Raw genomic sequence first — 21612 nt, 5'->3', positions numbered from 1 at the left:
CGGCAGCGCTTCCGCGACCTCTTCATGGATCACGTTACGGATATGAGACGGCAAAGTGCTGGCGGACTCCTGAGTGACGGACACCAGAGATAGCTGTCGTGCGACTTCTTCGCGGACAAAATCCTTGATTTGCGTTATCAGGGAGGCTTGTTCTGGACCGGTGGTAAGCCTGCAGAGGGATGCCGCATTTGGCGTGGGATGTCGCCTTGTCAGAGCTCGCTGCTTACGCAATTCATCATACCTCTGGCACAAGCTGATGACGTCGCCAACAGTGCGCGGGTCCTTGGCCAGAAGCATTTGGAACGCGTCATCGTCGATTCCCTTCATGACGTGCTTGATCTTTTCCGCTTCCGTCATCGCAGCGTTCACGCGCCTGCACAAATCGAGAACGTCTTCTATATAGCTGGTGAATGTCTCACCCGTGTCCTGTGCGCGTGTACGCAAACGCTGCTCGGCTCGGAGTTTCCTGACGGCGGGACGGTCAAATACTTCTGTAATGGACGTCTTGAGCGCCGACCACGTTCGGATATCCCTTTCATGATTTCTGAACCAGAGACTGGCCACGCCTGCGAGGTAGAATGAGACGTAGGCCAGCTTGTCCGAGTCATTCCATTTGTTGTGAACGCTCACCCGTTCGTAGGGCGACAGCCACTCTTCAACGTCGTTGTCGTCGGTTCCGCTGAAGATGGGAGGCTCCCGCTGGCGAACGGTGCCAGCGCAAGGGACGGGTGGCGATGGAAGAGTCTGCTGGTCGGCGTCCGGCATGGCAGAGGGTAGCGTCCGAGAACGGAGTTCCAGGATGGTAGAGTGGAACGTTACCCCGCACGGCTGCACCACTTGTAAAGGAGGTTTATTGGGGTTCGTAGCGACCGCCGGTTCTACGATGCACCGATCACAGTCCCCGAGCTCGAGCTTCTGCTGCGCGCTTGATGCTGCCGATGCTGCTGACCCAGCGCGCATGTTCGTTATCTGCCTTACAATATATATATATATATATATATATATATATATATATATATATATATATATATATATATATATATATATATATATATATAAACGAGAAGGAAGGGGGTTAACCGAGGGACCCGATAATTATTAGTCATATAATGAGAAGCCAACAAACACTGACACCAAGTACAACATAGGGGAAATTGCATGTGCTTAATAAATGAGATAAAGTAATGCTAAATTAATGGAAATTAAAGTGGGTGAAAAAACAACTTGCCGCAGGTGGGAACCGAACCCACAACCTTCGCATGTCGCGTGCGATGCTCTACCAATTGAGCTACCGCGGCGGCGTTTCCCCATCCACTTTCTTGGGTATTTATGTGTACTAGTAGAACCCTGGGAGTGTTAGCCAGCGCCCCCACTCACAGACCTTGGCGGCGGACGTGGAACGTCTTTTTTTGCCGCAGGCGTCACGAGAACGTGATCTTTTCGGGTGAAAGCAACTGGTCAATAAACCCACATATGCTACCTGAAGGCATCAATGTTGCCGGATTCGAGACCCTCGTTATGTAATAAACGAGAAGGAAGGGGGTTAACCGAGGGACCCGATAATTATTAGTCATATAATGAGAAGCCAACAAACACTGACACCAAGTACAACATAGGGGAAATTGCATGTGCTTAATAAATGAAATAAAGTAATGATAAATAATGGAAATTAAAGTGGGTGAAAAAACAACTTGCCGCAGGTGGGAACCGAACCCACAACCTTCGCATGTCGCGTGCGATGCTCTACCAATTGAGCTACCGCGGCGGCGTTTCCCCATCCACTTTCTTGGGTATTTATGTGTACTAGTAGAACCCTGGGAGTGTTAGCCAGCGCCCCCACTCACAGACCTTGGCGGCGGACGTGGAACGTCTTTTTTTGCCGCAGGCGTCACGAGAACGTGATCTTTTCGGGTGAAAGCAACTGGTCAATAAACCCACATATGCTACCTGAAGGCATCAATGTTGCCGGATTCGAGACCCTCGTTATGTAATAAACGAGAAGGAAGGGGGTTAACCGAGGGACCCGATAATTATTAGTCATATAATGAGAAGCCAACAAACACTGACACCAAGTACAACATAGGGGAAATTGCATGTGCTTAATAAATGAAATAAAGTAATGATAAATTAATGGAAATTAAAGTGGGTGAAAAAACAACTTGCCGCAGGTGGGAACCGAACCCACAACCTTCGCATGTCGCGTGCGATGCTCTACCAATTGAGCTACCGCGGCGGCGTTTCCCCATCCACTTTCTTGGGTATTTATGTGTACTAGTAGAACCCTGGGAGTGTTAGCCAGCGCCCCCACTCACAGACCTTGGCGGCGGACGTGGAACGTCTTTTTTTGCCGCAGGCGTCACGAGAACGTGATCTTTTCGGGTGAAAGCAACTGGTCAATAAACCCACATATGCTACCTGAAGGCATCAATGCTGCCGGATTCGAGACCCTCGTTATGTAATAAACGAGAAGGAAGGGGGTTAACCGAGGGACCCGATAATTATTAGTCATATAATGAGAAGCCAACAAACACTGACACCAAGTACAACATAGGGGAAATTGCATGTGCTTAATAAATGAAGTAAAGTAATGATAAATTAATGGAAATTAAAGTGGGTGAAAAAACAACTTGCCGCAGGTGGGAACCGAACCCACAACCTTCGCATGTCGCGTGCGATGCTCTACCAATTGAGCTACCGCGGCGGCGTTTCCCCATCCACTTTCTTGGGTATTTATGTGTACTAGTAGAACCCTGGGAGTGTTAGCCAGCGCCCCCACTCACAGACCTTGGCGGCGGACGTGGAACGTCTTTTTTTGCCGCAGGCGTCACGAGAACGTGATCTTTTCGGGTGAAGGCAACTGGTCAATAAACCCACATATGCTACCTGAAGGCATCAACGTTGCCGGATTCGAGACCCTCGTTATGTAATAAACGAGAAGGAAGGGGGTTAACCGAGGGACCCGGTAATTATTAGTCATATACTGAGAAGCCAACAAACACTGACACCAAGTACAACATAGGGGAAATTGCATGTGCTTAATAAATGAAATCAAGTAATGATAAATTAATGGAAATTAAAGTGGGTGAAAAAACAACTTGCCGCAGGTGGGAACGAACCCACAACCTTCGCATGGCGCGTGCGATGCTCTACCAATTGAGCTACCGCGGCGGCGTTTCCCCATCCACTTTCTTGGGTATTTATGTGTACTAGTAGAACCCTGGGAGTGTTAGCCAGCGCCCCCACTCACAGACCTTGGCGGCGGACGTGGAACGTCCGTGGAACGTGGACGTGGAACGTGGACGCGGACGTGGAACGTCTATATATATATATATATATATATATATATATACATATATATACTTACACCAAGTGCTACCGCAAGGCAACAGGAAACGACGTATAAAAGCGGGTGCTCGCAAGGTGCAATTTATTCCTCGTTACTGCGAACTGCCGTCGCAAAATGCCGTGAAAGGACGAGCGCCTGCACAATCACTCATTGTTACTGCTGACTTCTTTGTCACCGTCAGCGATGACGGTTTCTGCCCCCCCCATGCGACCAAAGTCATTCGGCAGGCAGCACTTCAGAAATACCCGTAGTATAGAGTCGAATACGGTGAAGGCTCTGTGCGACAATTCTCCGGGCGACTTCGAAGGTCGCTCGCTTGGCGCACCTGCACATCACCGCCGATCGTCCTGCACAAGGTTTCGGTTAATACGCCGTAACCATATTGATGCGGCCCTAAGAGCGGTTTAAACCGGGAGGATAAAGGCGGCGCGAAATGAACAGTGAGAACTCCCAGCTCACGCGCTCTTGCACACGATGAAATGTCAGCGTTGGATAAAGTAAAAGAAAAATAGCACACGTTATGTTCATGTCACGAACCCGAATATAATGCGAGGCGCGTTCCAAGGCTTGAAAAGAACTCGCGCTGTATTCGTGCAAATATATTAAGTGCGCATCTCTCGTGTATCGCCTCTTCTCTGGCTCACGCTGACAGCAGCAAGTAAACAACACCTCCTTTTATACTAATGTTATTTCATTATTTCAATGGTCAACTTACGCCAGCATTCAGGCACTGCAGCTACGTGTGTCTCTGTGTGTGGTTGTACCCATTCGTTACATTATGTCATTAATTACAAATACTCAGTTAGGCGTAAACCTCGTTTATGCGTTATGGTATATGTCTTTATCAATTAGACGTCATTTCGGACATTCGGTGGTCTCGATTTGTCACGTAAGTGCATCACAGCCACATATAAAAGCCAGAAAACATCTTTAATCGAACGCGACAACCGAAAGTTCGATCACGTCAAACGACTGTTTTTTTTTTTCATATATGTGCCAGCAAACAGAAGTGCGGGATTGTCTACCGGACGTCCATATATAAAATATCCACAATGAGACTTCGTATACTTCGGATGCGATTTCGTATACTGAGGCAGCTAGTACATGCATGAGTCGTATATTGTAATGACGAAGCTTTATTTTAGATGAGAGCTATAGGTTACGAGGGCGCCTGCATGCAGCGCGCTGTCTGCCATCTGGAAAGTGGTGCCATTGTCGAGAAGGCGCCTTTCCTCTTTCGCAAGAGCGATATATGAAAGCGCTATACGTGAAAACGTATAAATTTGACAGCAGCAATTGATGGACAAGGAAAAAGAAACCTATATAGTATAGCCTAATGTAAGCCGTTACATGTTTTCAACCGGAAAAGTATATTAGGCAAAGCTGTATAGGTAAAACTATACTGATTAAAAAAAATATTACAATTAAACTGTTAATTTGTTGCGACGCACTATAGCGTATGCATCCATGTTAATTCCTCCGCATGCAAGTGCTTTTGTGGTGCTGCCTTGGGTGTGTTTCTGAATTTCTCATCTCGGGCTCAGATAGATCGTACCGTTTATTCAAAATTTACTGACGACAGACACCGCTGGCTTCTCGGCCGCAAGCGCAGCCTACAGCTACCGAAAAGTTTCCCGCGCTTCTCCGCCTGCCTTCCCTGGTTGCGCACGTTTTGTATTTTTCTTTCTTTTTTTTTCTTTCCCCTCCTAGCTCCATACTGCGGTTACCCGGCCACGCTACTCGGCCTTGGGCTCGGTCCTCCCTTCTTGCCCGCATTCTTCCCCGCCTCTGGACTATTTTCCTTTACTTTTCTTCCCTTAGTCCGAGTCGCCAGAGGCTATATCAGCTTGTCGTTGGAAGCAGGCATGCGCGTTTACATTGCTTGTTTGTTCAAACTCAAATTTCACAATGAGGCCGCATTCTTTCTTCTTGCATTTTTCACAGAGTGTTTAGTTAGTATCTCTGCTTGCCACGGTTCATGTGAAAAAGACACCTCCTACCCAGTCGAACCGAACCAGCTGCGAACGAACCAGTTTAAAAGCAATGCAAAGCGTTTCACCAATGGGGAGAAACAAAAAAATGCCGCCTTTTAGCGAAACGTGAGTTGAAACCAAGCAGCAACACGAGCAAACTCATTAAAAAAGAATAAAAAAAGTCCATAGTTGCAGTCTGGTGCTTCTGCAGTGTGCATCAGCTGTGGCAGCATGCAAAATTGTTGGTATTATTGTAATAAGGGAGAAGAAAGGGGGTTAACCGAGGGGCTCGATTTTTTAGTCATGTCATAAGAAGCCAACAAACACTGACACCAAGGTCAACATAGGGGAAATTACTTGTGCTTAAGAAATGAAATAAAGAAACGATAAATTAATGGAAATTAAAGTGGATGAAAAAACAATTTGCCGCAGGTGGGAACCGAATCCACAACCTTCGCATTTCGGGTGCGATGCTCTACCAATCCGCCTTTTGCGACGCCGAACTGCGCATGCGCAGTGCCCTAGCGGCTGAGGAGCGAAGCGATTTGGCAGGCGCTAGAGCAGACGGCGGACGGCCGGGGCAGGCGCTGCAATTCTCAGCTGCGCTATTCTCGCTGCCGCGCGCACGGCACGCCTTCCTAACATATTGACATCGAAATTTGGCGCGATGCCAATGTCGTGTGTCGCGTACGGCTGCAGTTCACGTGACAGTCCCAGCAGGACAGTGCGGTTTTTCCGATTTCCGTCGGTAAAACGAGATCGACAGCGCCGTGAAGCCTGGATTAGGGCTGTGAAGCGGCAAGATGCGCAAGGGCGTCCATGGCAGCCGTCAGCAGCATCTCGACTCTGCGGGAAGCACTTTGTGACAGGTATGCATCCACATACGTAGTTCTCTGTTTTTGTCGTTACTGACTCATACGAATAATCTCGAGAAAGACGCAAATGTGTTTGAGCTAGCGAAACAAACGATCTCTTGCTCGCGCGAGCCGGCCGAGTGAAACGCGGTGCTTTATTTTTTTTTAAATTCTTTTTTGTCGTCATCTCTGTGCGGCCGCCGCTAGAACGCCGTCTTTAGCAACTTTACACCGTGCACACTTTTACTACTTCATAAGCGTTCAGCGAGTGCTCGTGATGTCGGCGTAGTTATCCGTTGGAGCCAAGCGCGCCTGCACTGCCGGGCAGATTTGGAAACGGCGTGCACCGTTTAAGTAGCTGATGGTGCTAGTTAGCAATCGCTGCTATTTGTCGTTTCATCATTCTTGTCGACACCGAGTATAGTAATATTTCTTGAAGAAAGCTTATGTTCGTTTAGCGAATAGCGATGTAGTACGGTTTGTACTATGGCTCATTTTCCCGTGCTGCGCTTTCTGGAGTCGAGTGGCGCGTCTTATTGTGTAACGGACACATTCCAGGGGCACCTTCACTGTCACCCAGACATCCGGACTTCATAGCGACGCTGTTCGTGTATACAGACCAGTTCAGAAAGAAGGACGCGGTCGACCGCCATGTTCGTACCGCGGCGCGTTCCAAGAGAAAAACAGGCGCTCCACCAACAGCAGGTGTCACCGGTTCTGGGCATACTGGCCATTTTCTGGCATTTTTGTAGGTGTACATATACTTTATGTGGGTAAAACACGTATGCAAACTGACATTCTGTTGGCCTCCCCATTGCCTGTGTATGTACGCCAAGCACTATGGCACACTATAAAGGAATATAGTAATAATTACTCTTGAAGTAGTAATTACTCTTTGTTGGCGGTGTCGTGCCCACCACAGTCTGTTGAAAATTTGAAGTTTTTGATGGCTCTGTTTACTTGCAAATTTCGTTCCTTGTCTGCTATTTTGCTGTTGCTTTCGGGAGATATAGAATCTAATCCTGTCCCTATGACAAAAGGTGAAGCAGATTCACTTGCTCAAGCTATAGATGCTATCCGCCGGCTTGAAGAGGGTCAAGCTTCCCTGATAGCCGATTTGAAGTCTGCCAGGGAGAAGCAAGTGGAAGCTGACGACAAAATTAAAATCTTAAGTGATAAGATTGTGTCTTTGGAAAAGGCAATGGAGTTAAATTGCACAATTAAAGCTGGGACAGATTCCGACGCCGTACGCGTGGTGTCTGAGCAGGTGGCGGTTATTAAGGCACGCTGTAATGACTCCGAGAATAGGCTGCGACGCTCGAATCTGCTTTTCTTCGGTTTGGAAGATAACCCTAGAGAAGACTGGATAAATTCGGAGCAAAAAATAATTGACTTCTGTGGGGATAAGCTGGGCATCAAAATAAGTGAACAACAATTTGAGCGGGTGCATCGGTTGGGAAGATACTGCGAGAACAAACGGAGACCAATCATAGCCAAGCTGACCGTCTTTAAGGACAAAGATCGCATTCTCTCTTCGGCACACAAACTGAAGGGAACGTCATATTCCATTCGCGAAGATTTTTCACCTGAAACTCGACGTGCTAGACAAAAGCTAATTGAATTTGCGAAAACCCAGAATAAGGCTTTCAAGCTTTCAGTGGACAAGCTGCGTATTGAATCGAGAACTTATATCTACGATGGTTCTGCAAGTGCAGTTGTCCCGCTGAATAGATAGCTACGGTTTGGAGCATGCGCACAGAGTCACCAAGTGCTAAAGCTAACCTCGACTTCACCCTCGCTATCATTATCGTACGCCAACATACGAAGCATATTATCAAAGCGCGATGTCATCTCTTCCTTCTTGGAAGACAGCAAATCGGACATTATCGCTTTCACAGAGACATGGCTGCATTCTGCAATAACAAATAATGAAATCTTTTCATCTTCAAACACGTACGACATATATAGGTGTGACCGCACTATTAAAAGAGGAGGTGGTGTCTTGATTGGTGTAAAGAAAACCATTACGTCATTTTTAGTCAACACTAATTCTGATCTCGAGATTGTTTGGGTGGCCTGCACGATGTCATCTTCTAGAATGCTAATAGGTAATTGTTACCGTGCACCAGATTCTAACAATTCTTTCATTAATGCTCTCCGCGACACAATCAACAAAGCCATTGAACTCTTCCCGGCTGATTTAATTTATCTTCTTGGGGATTTCAATTATCCACTAATCGATTGGACGAATTTATCATCTCCTTGTCATATATCGTCTGAATTCATCAACTTGTCGTTAGACTTTAATCTATCTCAAGCTGTCACGAAACCCACACGTGGTGCCAATGTTCTAGACCTCATTCTTAGTACAGCACCTGAAACAATAGGTCACATAGAATATTTGGATGGTTTCAGCGACCACCATTTGCTCCAAATAACGATAAACACAACGCCACCGGTTACGGGCAAAACGACAAAACAAATTCGTGATTACAATAAAGGCAATTATAACACAATAATCTCAGAATTTGAAACTTTCTTCGAAAACACAATGTGGCCATCATTTTACGATAGATCCGTTGAAGAAAACTGGCTCATGTTTAAAAATACACTGTGCGCATTAGTAGACAAGTATGTTCCACTCGTTAATATAACTAACGATAAGTTGCACCCTTGGTTTACTAAAAAGCTTCATCGCATGAGGAACAAGAAGAAACGCTTGTATAATATCGCTAATCGAGATCGCACATTACAAAACGTACCTGAAATCGTACTGCTCAGCTTTAGGCGAAGCTAAAGATAAATATTTTTCTAATGATCTTCCTGAGCTGCTTAAGAACAATCCTGCCAAGTTTTGGAAAATAATAAAGCCTAAGAACGAATCAGATGAATTGTCATTACATAACAGCAGCAATATTTCTATTCCAGCCAGTGAATGTTCGGAGGTCTTTAATTCATTCTTCAGCTCTGTATTTACACAAGAGAACACTTCAAATATACCTTTTGTTTCAGAATTAGGCTACCAATACATGGAACCTATTGAAGTCACTTTGGAGGGCCTCTCTTCTCTCATAAATAACCTTAAAATGTCTTCTTCATGTGGCATAGATGGTATAAACTCAAAGATTTTAAAGAATACCGTAGAAATATCTAGCAAAATTCTTTTTTACATATTCAGACAATCACTTGCGACAGGCCACCTTCCCGCAGATTGGAAGATGGCGAAAGTTATACCTGTATTTAAAAATGGCAACAGGAACTCCTGTGAGAATTATCGTCCCATTTCATTGACATGCATTCCCTGCAAGTTGCTTGAACACATTATCGCTTCGCATATTTACAGGCATCTTGAGACTAACAACTTCCTTTTTCATAATCAGCATGGCTTTAGGAAGGGCCTCTCGTGCGATACACAATTATTGGAATTTACAACAGACCTACACACTAACTTAAATTATAACTTACAAATTGATTGCTTGTTCCTTGATTTTTCGAAGGCATTCGACCGTGTAGCACATTGTCGCCTAATATCAAAACTCTCCGCACTTAAATTAGACTGTCTGACCTTGTCATGGCTCCGAAATTTCCTGTCTAATCGTCAGCAGTTTACTATTGCAAATAACTACTCTTCCTCCGTAACAGACGTTTCTTCTGGTGTACCACAGGGTAGCGTCCTCGGTCCCTTGCTTTTTCTAATATTTATTAACGACTTACCTCAAAATTTGTCCTCCACCATCAGAATATTCGCCGATGACTGCATAATTTATCGCCCAATTAAAAACTCAGATGATCATCTCATTCTTCAGCAAGACCTTCAACAAATCAATAACTGGTGCAATAAATGGCTAATGACATTAAATACCACAAAATGCAAAGTAATGTCTTTTACCCGGAAGTCGGCAACCTCACAGTATCCCTACCATATTAACAATTACACTGTTACAACAGCTACACAATATAAGTATCTAGGGGTTCTATTCACATCAAATCTTTCTTGGGCAGACCATATCACGTCAATTTCAGCTAATGCCTCCCAATCGTTGGGGTACTTGCGACGCAACTTAAGAAATGTTCCTTCAAATGTTCGCAAGCTAGCCTACCTAACTCTCGTTCGTCCCAAGCTCGAGTATGCATCTCCCATTTGGTCCCCTCACCAGAAATACCTAATTGAAACGCTAGAACGGATCCAGAATAGAGCAAGCCGCTTCATCATGAACGATTACAGCTACCAGTCTAGTGTTACACAAATAAAACTTAAACTTTCATTACAATCCTTGAGCACTCGCCGAGACATTGCCCTTTTAACACTGTTCCACAAATTCCTTCACTCCACTCGAACACCCGCATGCTTGAAACGACCCTACTCCACGTCACATAGGCTTCATAATCATTTCAGCTATGCCCGCCTTTACGGGTCTACAAAGGCATTCCATTGCTCTGCTCTTCCTCGTGCTATCAGAATATAGAATTCGCTCCCTGACAGCATTGCAAGCCAATCTAACTACGATTCATTCCGTGATGCCTTGACTGAATACATGACTAAAGAAAAGTGAAGTTTTACGTTTGTCGCACAATGCTTTCTATACTTGCACTATATTTACAGCTTATTTTCGCATTATTGCTGTTATGTCGCTATGTTTACCGTTTCGTTGGAATGTCGCGTCCGTAACTTTTATGTCACTGTTTTTCATCATTACTGTTGTTATTAATTACACGACTTCACTGAAAAATCTGTGTGATTTATTCCTTGTTATTATATTATGTTTTTTATGTTTCTTCTTTTCCCTAGTGAATCGTGATCTAAATAATTCTTTTTTCATCTCAGTTGTACTTTGGTTGCAGGTTGTAAACAGACACGGTTTATAGATGCCTTGTATTCAATGTATTTTCTATGTACTGCCCCCCTTACTCAATGCCTCACTTTGAGGCCTGTAAGGTATTTTTAAATAAATAAATAAATAAATAAATAAATATGCAGTGGTGAAACGTGATATTTGCCCTAAGAACTACACTTCATGCCCTATCCGAGTCATGCGTTTTTGTGTGTACTCATACTATTTTATTACTCACTTTACGTCACAGGTACAGAGGTTTCAGGTCAAGGAGGAACTTGTAAAGGTCACAGTGATGGGGAACCAGACACGTCCTGTGTTCAGGGTGAGCAGTGGCTTTTGAACTAATGGCAAGCACACTGTCACATTATGCAGCTGGAAATGTTTTCTGAGGCTCACCTTATGTTGCTCATTGCGAGTCTTGCACGTTTGCGACATATGAATTATCCATAATTTGCTTTCAGGTGACGAGGTCATTAGAGTAGTGCACTCCACACAAAGTGCGAATGCTCAGAGTAAATGTCAGTGTTCAATGAATTGTGTCTAAAGCAATAGCGTCACTTTATTGCATTTGTTGATGCAAATGCAGGTGCAGACTCTTCATTCGACGAGGAAGGAGCAGCTGATGCACTCTTGCTGCTTGCAACATCCCCAATGCTCATTGAGCCACAGGAGGTCCTAGAGCCAACGCCCTTAAGCAGAGAGGAGAACACTGACCACCTATTAACTGAAAATGTGGCATTACAACGGAAAGACAGGGATCTAGAACTGCAATGCAGAAAGCTAAAACGCTGCACGTTTTCTGTGGATACTATTCACAAATCGTCTTTTAAGTTTTATACAGGACTGCAAAGTAAGGAACAGCTTGAAGCACTCTTTAAGCACATTGAAAAAAATGCAGAACGAATGGTTTATTGGGATGGAGGAAAAACACAAGCAAAGGAAAGACAGCTCTCCAAGCGCGAAGAACTTTTCATGGTGCTGTATAGGCTCAGGACTGGTGTTTGTGCCAAGGAAGTGGCTCGAATCTTTGGAATTTCTCAGTCATGCCTTAGTCGCATCTTTTGTACATGGGTAATTTTTCTCGATAAAGAGCTCTCAGCATTGACAAGGTTTCCCACATTAGCAGAGATCAAAAGGTACATGCCAATGGCATTCAGTGACTTCTCAAACACTAGAGTCATCCTTGATTGCACAGAGGTGAGAATCCAAAGACCTTCAAAACTACAGGCACAGAGGCATACTTTCTCCTCGTACAAGCATTATAACACGTTCAAAGCACTTGTTGGGGTAACACCAGATGGCTACGTTTCATTTGTGCCAGATTTGTGGGGTGGGCATGTTAGTGATAGCGAAGTTGTCGAAAAATCGGGCCTACTGGGTTTATTAGATGCGGGGGACGGTGTGATGGTCGACAAAGGCTTTAGGTTGGAGGGCGTTTTTCCACCATCTATTCAAATCCACATGCCACCATTTAAAATGGGGAACCAATTGTCAGCTAGTGACGTGATTGCCACCCGAAAAATAGCTGGCGCTAGGATCCATGTTGAGCGAGTCATAAGACGTATCAAAGAATTTCATTTTTTAGACAAACCACTGCCAATCAACATGCTCGACATTATTGACAGCATATTTAGGACTTGGGCCTTGTTGTGCAATTTTCTACAGCCAATCATTTCAATCAATAATGAGAACAAGTAGCCAGCTCGCACATCTCTACTTCAAATGAGCCTCCTTTACCATGCTTATGACCAGAAGAGACCAGACTGTGTAACAACAGTGTACTCTCATACTATATCACGTGTACTTACGACGACGCTGTCTACTGTGCTACCTTCTGAGGAAATTTGTATTTTCCATCTCTGAATAAATGATACTGCTTTTTCAGTTATCTTCCATGTACACTGGACATTTATTTTGTTATGTCTATAGACGTAACGGCTATAGTTATCACCGATGCTACACAATTTGCTTAGGCCATGCTATTTCTTTTCATTTTGCCATAGAAAACAAAATACTTCGAAACAGTTTAGCCGAGCTACGAGCCGAGTTTGAAGCTTTTAAGCGCACGGCAAACAACAGCACATCACAGCAACCCATACAAATTGCGGACCACACTTCCAAATCACCACCACAAACATCACACAAATTGCGGACCACACTTCCAAATCACCACCACAAACATCACTGCAACAAAGTACCGCCTCCAGCACTCATTCGTTAACGCTGCAACAGTTAGCACAAAACATGCAACTAATGTTCGCAGAGCTACACAAACTCAAACGAATGGTAGAAGATGTGCAAACAAAAGCCGCAGCCGTCCCCCGAAAGAGGGTCAGTCAAAGTCCGGGAGCTCCTACCAGGACTCCGAAAGCTATAGAGCACACTGATAGCGACAGTAATATCCATGGATAATATGGCAAGCAACACAAAGAGCGGACACATTGAAATCTGGCAATGGAATTGCTGCACGCTACGCACTAAATTGGCTAATTTCACGCACTACATAGAATCGGCGCCAATCCTTCCCGACGTTATCTGTATTCAGGAAATAGGGAAACAAAATCAAAAACTCAAAGGCTACGAGCTTTATGCTCACCCTGACTACCCTCAAGTAGCCACCTTTGCCAAGAAGGATGTCGCGATTAGCGTAAATTATTTTTTCCGGGAACCTATTCAGCACCAGATAATCACGATTTGGCCGCAGAAAAGGGGCAAACCTAAAACAATTATTGTCAACGTTTATAGTTCTCCCAGAGAACAACAGGCGGATTTTGGAAACGTGGTGGCCACCGCGGTGCGACTCGCTCAAGGTAGGGACAAATTAATATTGTTAGGCGACTTTAACGCGCTACGGACTTTTTCAGCTAACTCAACCGGATCTCCCAACGCGAATCGGGAACAGCGTGTCCCAGGACACTTCCCCCGACCTCACGTTCACCAACAACGAAAGTGAGACGCGATGGACGAACCTAGGTGAAAACCTAGGAAGTGATCACTATATCTTAAGCATATCGGTTAATGCAGCCAGGATTCGAAGAGCTATTGGCAAGGCAAGGCTATTCGACTGGACCAAATTTCGTGAAAAACAGAAAACAATCGGCAGCATAACAGACGTAGGAGAATGGGCCGAGCAGATCCGAGTTATTCACTCTAGGGTCACCAAAACAATTGAAACGACAACGGAGGCTCCAGCCGTGGATCGTCACCTGTTGCATCTCTGGGAAGCCCGGAGAGGCCTCACAAAAAGGTGGAAAAGGCAGAAGCTTAATCGTAAACTCAGGATACGGATAGCTCAGGTAGCGCAGGAAGCTAACGAAATCGCACAAAAGCTAAGCGACAGCAATTGGTGTCAGTTCAGCGACTCGCTTCGGGGCACGTTAACTACAAAGAAAACATGGCGCATTCTTCGAAGTATGATTGACCCGGGAGGAACAAAAACAGTCGCGAATAGCACACTTAAGCTGCTTGAAAACGAGTTTGAAGGTCGGGAAGCTGACATCATAGACAAAATTAAAGAGATATACGTAGGTACTGTACCGACCGGGCAATCCACCAAACCCGTTTACGAAGGTCAGGACCAACCGGAACTGGACGCCCCCGTAACCTTTGAAGAGGTTTACGCAGCGGCACACTCCTTCAAGAAAAACACGACCCCAGAGGTAGATCAGGTCACGAACGCAATGATTCGCAATCTAAGTGATGACACGCTAAAGAGCTTGACCAAATTCTTTAACGACACGGTCTGGACAGAGGACGGCGTCCTTCCAAAAGAATGGAAGGAAGCAAAAATTATTCTTATTCCAAAACCAGGTAAGCCTCGCAACATCAACAACCTTCGACCCATCTCCCTAACGTCGTGCGCGGGGAAACTCTTTGAAAAGGTTGTGCAGGTCCGGCTCTCGAACCACATAGAGCTAAACAACATGTTCCCCTCCAACATGTTCGGTTTCCGACCCCACGTGTCAGCGCAGGACATTTTTCTACTACTAAAGCACGAGGTCCTGCACCCCAACAGAGGGTCGGAAGATAAATATGTACTGGCATTGGACATCAAAAAGGCCTTCGACAGCATCTCCCACCACGCTATTCGCGGTGAACTGTGGATCGCGAATTTATAACTACGTGCGCTCGTTCCTCAGCCACCGCACGGCCACAATCGGATTAGGCTCCACGAGGTCCGACACCTTCAACTGTCCCGACAGAGGTCCCCCCAGGGAGCTATACTCTCTCCACTGCTATTCAATGTAGGGATGAGAAAGCTAGCCCTGGAGCTAGATAAGCACCCGAATCTCGGTTGTGCGATATATGCCCATGATATCACGTTCTGGGCTCACCAGGGGTCCTACGGGGACAAGCAAGAAACCCTTCAAAAGGCCATAGACGCAGTCGTGGAATACGCGAGGGTGGCGGACATGGCATGCGCACCCGAAAAATCGGAATTCATTCGGGTGCGTGCGAAGTACGCAAGAAAGAAGGACTGGGTGCCGCTCACTTTGACTCTCGACGGGGTGCCTATTCGTGAAGTGGAGACACTCAGAATATTGGGGATGTGGATACAGCAGAATGCTGGAACATCTCACACCCTACAAAAACTAAAGGCGGTCACAGGAAACGTGGCCAGAATGATAAGGAGAGTGGCAAGAAGCAGAGACGGCCTAACTAAGGGAGAGACCATCAGCCTGGTTCACGCATTCGTAATTAGCCGACTCACATACGCCCTTCCGTATCAGGCCATTGTTTTGTCCCACCTCCTTGACAATGACTTCATTCTCTTTGTGGTGTACATATTTTTGCAGTAGGGGGCTCCTGCTTTCTGCAGGTTTTCAGATTCCTTTTGGCAGTGCCAACATACCTGGCAGAACTATACAGGGGAAGCCCTCTTCTAATTCGCTGGGTCAGCTCCTCAGCTAGCACAGCATTCCTATAGAAATGCAGTAGTGCTGGCAATATTTCCTGAGACCACATGGCCTCATCAAAGAAAATCCTTTCGACGTGTAAGGAGGATGCAATGGATGCTGCATTAGTCCACACAACGAAGTCGCACCAGCTAAGTCCTGTCACTGCCATTTGGCCCTGCAACTGATAATAGTATTCATGCTCCCTTTTCAATGTAATTTCATTACCTGTTGCCCTACAACAAAACTTTGGAGAAGCTGCAGCTTCTTCGATACTTTTTCCTTTGAAAGAAAACGGGCATTTAACTTCTAGCAGCCCCATGTCACTGCCCTCAAATACCAGTCTATCTGGGGATGCAGCAATAAACGGATGCTCAGCATGGACGTGCAGGCCTGTATATCCCACAGTTATGGTCTTATCCATGCAGGCCATTAGCTGTTCATATGCCTGAACGGCATCTGGCTTGTGCACATTTCCATAGTGCATGGCTTCAGTTTTATAGCTCCGCGGGTAAAGTATCTCTTTAACAATACTGTCAGGTTTCCGGCACCGCACAATTCTTTTAAACATTGAGGCAGTTAGCCGACCAATCCGCTTCATGTGCCAGGTTGGATTTGCGGCCTGTCCAATCGTTGACTCGAGAACAACTGCTCTGCTGTCCACCGAGAGGGCCTGTATAGCTGCAAAAAAAAAAACAGTATTGTTAATTTATAGGTTTAGAATCCGTTTTACAAGTCGTACAGCAAGCATTACATTGTATTAAAGCAATGAGAAGTAGCATGACGTCAACAAAGCATCACTTGTCATGGCAATGTTGAGCTATTTGGTGGGGATTCATCGTGGAAGGAAGTAAGGGGTGCAAACATGGACACAAGAGAACCAGACAACACAAACACTGCAGATAGGAGCTAAGTGTACTAGAAATGAAGCTTAAAATGAGAGAAAGTTCAGCTAGTTGGTAGCGAATCGCACTAAAAGAAAGTAACGCATGCAAACATGGATACAAGAGAACCAAACTAAGTAAATGCCATGTTGTCTAGTTCTCTTGTTGGTGTTTGCACGCCTTACTTTCTTTTATGTTGAATCACTTGTCAGAAACTTAATACCATTAGGTTAGCTTTTATTTACTCCTACAAAGAAACCCCTACAGGCCTACTCAAAGAGGCTAAAGTACTTAGGTTGTGTCAAATGACACAACTGCATATTGCAACGATTAAAATGTAGGTAGATACTAATCTCCTACAAAATTGTACAGCTTACTTTCACAGTGACATAAGAATTTTTCTGCAGCTTGTAACTTGCATGTGCTCATTGTGTTTTATTTTTTTTCGCTAATTATGCTGGTCAACATAGCTAAATCGTAGAGTTGGTTCAGTATTGCAAGTATTTAAACATGCCTAAAAACAAGAAGAGCAAGACAAATGTGCATGCTTTCAATTCCATGCTCTGCTAAAACACAGTCAACATATATATATGACAAATGCCGTGCATGAATCCAGGTGATGGACTCATGCTAAAGGAACATCCATTATACATTCACACAGTGCTTCACAAACATGCCATAGATGAAGCAGATATGTTTGAGGACCCTGTGGGTGCTCACACACATCGAGTTATGCGACAGCCCTGTTAAAGTTAAGAAATGACAAGACACTAAGTCTAAAAGTGACTGCTGCATTATCTGCTGCTCAGTGGGATACTTGTGAAGGTGATGCCCAGAGACATAGGTGGGCATTCTTATATAAATGAGACAGCCTCAGAATGACACGTGCCAAGACAAAGAGTTGCGAAAAAAGTAATAAACAAGGAAGTGGACTTTCTTACCATCAAACCTCTCTTGTATGAGTCTTTGACAGGTCTCACTGTGGATGTCTTCAATGTCTGGGACCAGTGGAGTGTCTGAAGCTTCTGGTGCCACTTCACTGGGACTGTGTTCATACTGGAATATAGTGCTTTACATTAGACAGCGCAGATAACATGCAAATGTTAGCTTAGTGACTACCTTGAATAGTAGTGCAGCTTGAAATATACGAAGCAGCATAGTAAAGATTTGAGGATTTTGTAAACAGGTCTTTGACAGCATCATATTGCGCCAGTGGTGAGAAGCGCAACAAAATAGGTTCAGATTGTGGTCTCATACTTGGCATGCCTTATTGCGCATGGTTGTTAAACAAGCAAACTCAGTATTGTACTTCTGAATCATTTTTCACATTTTATTTATTCGTACTCTAAATGCCTTCTTTCAGGGTGAGCAAAGAACAGTTTTGAAAGTAAGCAAACTACAAGCTTACTAGCATTAGAAAATTAAAAAAAAAAACATTCAGATGCAGTGACATGAACTCGTGCTAACATGTGCTGTAAATCAAGAGCAAATGTAAATATGAAAGTGCAATAATGTGCATGTTGCAGAAGGGGATAGAAAAAACTCAAGCCATACGTAGAGGTAAACAGTAATCAATGCACATCAGATATGCCAACGCAAGATTTAAAATTCTTTAAAATTAGGTTCAGCAGCTCTGTGTAGAGAAGTTATTCCATTCAGCTATAAAGCATGGTATGAAAAATCAAGGGACACTTAATACACGTAACTAAGGAAACTATGTACAGATAATTTAATAAGACTTGCCCAGCATGCTATACTCACATGCTTTGCTGCATAAGTTGCAGGTGATTGGACAGTCTCGCATGATAATTATGTGAATCACATGTGGCTATAAGAATTTATGAAGCAGGCACTGGGGAGTTCATCACCGGCTTGATACCTACAGTATTACAGGAGGCGTCAAAGGTCTTGTCTTTTGTAAAGGCACACAGCATTTGAAAGCCCTTAAATGTATCACACTTTGGAATTCACAGTCCCTTACTGCTGTCATGGACAAGACAAGCTATAGAATGGAAGTTGAACAGATGTTTGTGTCAGTTTAACAGTGTGTATGTGCATGAATGTTCTCGCATTATTTCAGTCATCACGAGATAGGTTCTGCCAGAATTTTTAAAATAACTTTGGCTTTAAAGAGGTTTAGTTGCCTCAATTAACCAAGACTTACATCACAGGTTTGCTGCATCATCACATTGCTAAGCTTGCAGATTGTTTAGTGAGATAAAAAAGAAAGTCACCATATATAAACACTACTGACATTAGTGTTATACTGATGCAAACTGTACTTCGCATAAAAGCACAGTAAAAGGGGCTCTCAAACTGTTCCTGTCTGTCGTCACATGCTGATGGAACACTGCTAACTCTTATTTTAACAGATCACAAGCATGCAGAGTTAAGTGTAGCACTTACAAGTGATTCTCCTGAGTTTTCTTTGCTCATATAACGGAGAAGCAGGCTGTTTGCTGCCACCTTTTCGAGATCGGCAGCAAGCAGAGATGGGTCACTCGGTGAGAGCCCTGGCAGTGGATCAAACCGCCGCCTGTTCGCACCTTCATGTTTCCTTGTGTGAAAAGTGATGTCTTGCAGAGGCAGAGGTGGCTCATGCTTTTTGACTGAAAAAAAAAGTTTTGTTTGTACAAGTACAATAACGAAATTTTAAGTGCTTCCTGTGATGTTTAGCCAACGACCACATCCATTGTAAGAAAATTAAATGTTGCAGTTTGGGATTATTTTTTCTCTATGCAGGTCTTGTAGTTAAGAATTTATGAAGCGACACCAATATGTGTTCTTAATTAAAACCAGTAGCCTATATTTGTTCACATACCATTACTCATGTACGCTGTAAACAATGTAGCTGTGTGAATGAGTTGATATTCAACAGCTGCTACCACGAATGCAAACAATTTTACAACACGTTAAATGGTCAACACGGTGCCACAAAGAACCGTTTGCAGAAAGGGGCCGGAAGTGTGATCACAGATTTTTTAGGCACTTTTGCCGCCTCCTATGTTAACTAATGCTTGCTAAGTAGTAGCATTCTTACCTTGGGCAGGAACAATCCAAGCACATGGAACTTCCGTGCACGTTGCCGCATCCTTTTGCGCCAAGTGAATGGCATGAAGAATTAACCCAACAAAATGTTGGCATGTGCCGCTCAGGCTGCAAGAATAAAATGGAAGAGGAGATGAGTTTTCATGCTCAACAGGTATTCATCAAGGAAAAGATGGGATCAAGTGTTTATGAATTCGAAAGAACGGGTTTAAGTTCACGTCACTCAACGTGAAATACATGCGCCAATCTCAGACATGAGCCGCACACCACCACTCGCGCGTTGGCCTTGTAACACCATGTGCACACATTAACAGCATCATTGAACGATGCGATGCGGCTTGTCAGAGAGCTATGCCGGCACGAAGTTAGGTACAACTAGCGGTTTTACAGTAAACAGCCAAACTTGGAAGTCATTCTCGTTATATGCCTCTAAATAGTGTACTGTGTGATACCGGCAATCCAAGGCTGTGTACGGTCGCAGACAAGTGCAAATTGGTATGCTGCACGACCGTGTCGATCGGCATACATGCAAATGCGCAAAAACAAGAACTCCCCGCTTTCTTCATTTACAGTATGTGCATTTTTTCAACATTTAAGCAACCGTACCTTTATATAAGCAAACAGCTAGCCCAAAACGGCAGGGCCGGTATAGTTATGAATTCCAAAATGTAACCCATCAGACTTAAATGTCCTGCACGCTGTTCATGCAGGTCGCGCTCCAGATGTAGAATAGAAAGCTCGCTCACCCTGCGGGGCAGAGGCAATGACCAGCCAGGATGGAGCCCGACGCCTTGGAAATCGCGGCGTGCACGATGTAATAGCCGCCTTTCATTGACGGTAGGCAGATACTACGCAAAAGTCCGCACGTGGATTCTGCTGACACGTCGTTGTACATGACGTTGCGCACGTATCCTTCTTGGAACATCGTTCTTTTCATTTGCTGTCGCGCGAAGCGCGCTCCGCTCGACACCATGTGTTTTTCGAGCTGCGCTTCCGTGGGTATTTTGACGTTACCGAAGCGCTTTTTCCAGCCGTTCGTCACGCTGAAGAAACCTCCAGGTACAAAGCAGTCACCAGCGGGCTCCATGGCTAGCGGACGGCGACAAACTGTGCGCACACGTTGTTGCGGTTTTCACTCACACGCTGCTTGCTTGCACACGTGTCTCGCGTGCGGCGGCTGCAAGGTCGATTCAAATAGGTCGCGAAGCTTCGGGCGAAAAGCGGTTCAGTACAGATTGTCACCGACATCAGCATGGGGGGTTATGGGAGCAGCGATTGAAGCGCGACTATGTTTGGAGGGAACAAATATTGGGAAAGAAAAACGCGTTTTTTAATTCAAACGAGACACAGTTAGATTCATTCAACGAAAATAAGATTCCTAGTCAATTTTATATATTCGTGACGAGGTTTAATTTTATAATTATTAATAAATGCATTTCTTTTGAGCGCCCATCGCTACAGGGGGCGTTGACGCCACTACCACTCGCAATGCAATGCACGTCTTCAAATGGGCAGAAAGACAAACTCGTATCACCTGTTGAAATACGCCCCCCTCACAGTTTGTGCTTTCTTGCTTGTCGAAGTTTGTCTGAATTTGGTGACGCGGGTAGCTTCATTGCTTCTTAGTCTGTTCAGTCAAAAGTAGTGAGTTACGACCGCCAGATAATTGTGTAGTTGTTTTCGTGCGACTGCACTGGCCGACGGGCTTGGCATCCAACAATAGGATCAGCACTCTACACCTAAAGCTTTCGTCGGCCTCCAAAGAAAGTATGTTCTG

At 44.7% G+C, this 21612-nt stretch overlaps 2 protein-coding genes and 1 non-coding gene across 3 annotated transcripts; 1 reads left to right on the top strand and 2 right to left on the bottom strand.

Annotated features, from left to right (window-relative positions):
• Window positions 1-3096: 3096 nt before the first annotated feature.
• On the bottom strand, window positions 3097-3168 carry TRNAA-CGC (transfer RNA alanine (anticodon CGC)). Its single transcript has one exon. It is a non-coding gene; the product is annotated as a tRNA-Ala (tRNA).
• A 2731-nt stretch (window positions 3169-5899) lies between these two features.
• On the top strand, window positions 5900-12706 carry LOC135902270 (uncharacterized). Its single transcript, XM_070521061.1, has 3 exons — window positions 5900-6188; window positions 11256-11330; window positions 11595-12706. Exons 1-3 carry the CDS (start codon window positions 5987-5989, stop codon window positions 12704-12706), a joined length of 1389 nt encoding a protein of 462 aa, XP_070377162.1. The 5' UTR covers window positions 5900-5986.
• A 6454-nt stretch (window positions 12707-19160) lies between these two features.
• LOC139047100 (uncharacterized) lies at window positions 19161-20991 on the bottom strand. Its single transcript, XM_070521060.1, has 3 exons — window positions 20582-20991; window positions 19828-19943; window positions 19161-19396 (listed from the first exon to the last, which is right to left on the bottom strand). Exons 1-3 carry the CDS (start codon window positions 20920-20922, stop codon window positions 19161-19163), a joined length of 693 nt encoding a protein of 230 aa, XP_070377161.1. The 5' UTR covers window positions 20923-20991.
• Window positions 20992-21612: the final 621 nt, after the last annotated feature.

The sequence above is a fragment of the Dermacentor albipictus genome, chromosome 6 (genome assembly GCF_038994185.2).
Source record: "Dermacentor albipictus isolate Rhodes 1998 colony chromosome 6, USDA_Dalb.pri_finalv2, whole genome shotgun sequence".
NCBI lineage: Eukaryota > Metazoa > Arthropoda > Arachnida > Ixodida > Ixodidae > Dermacentor > Dermacentor albipictus.
The sequence above is the reverse complement of the archived record's forward strand: the minus strand, read 5'-3'. Positions and strand labels throughout refer to the sequence as shown.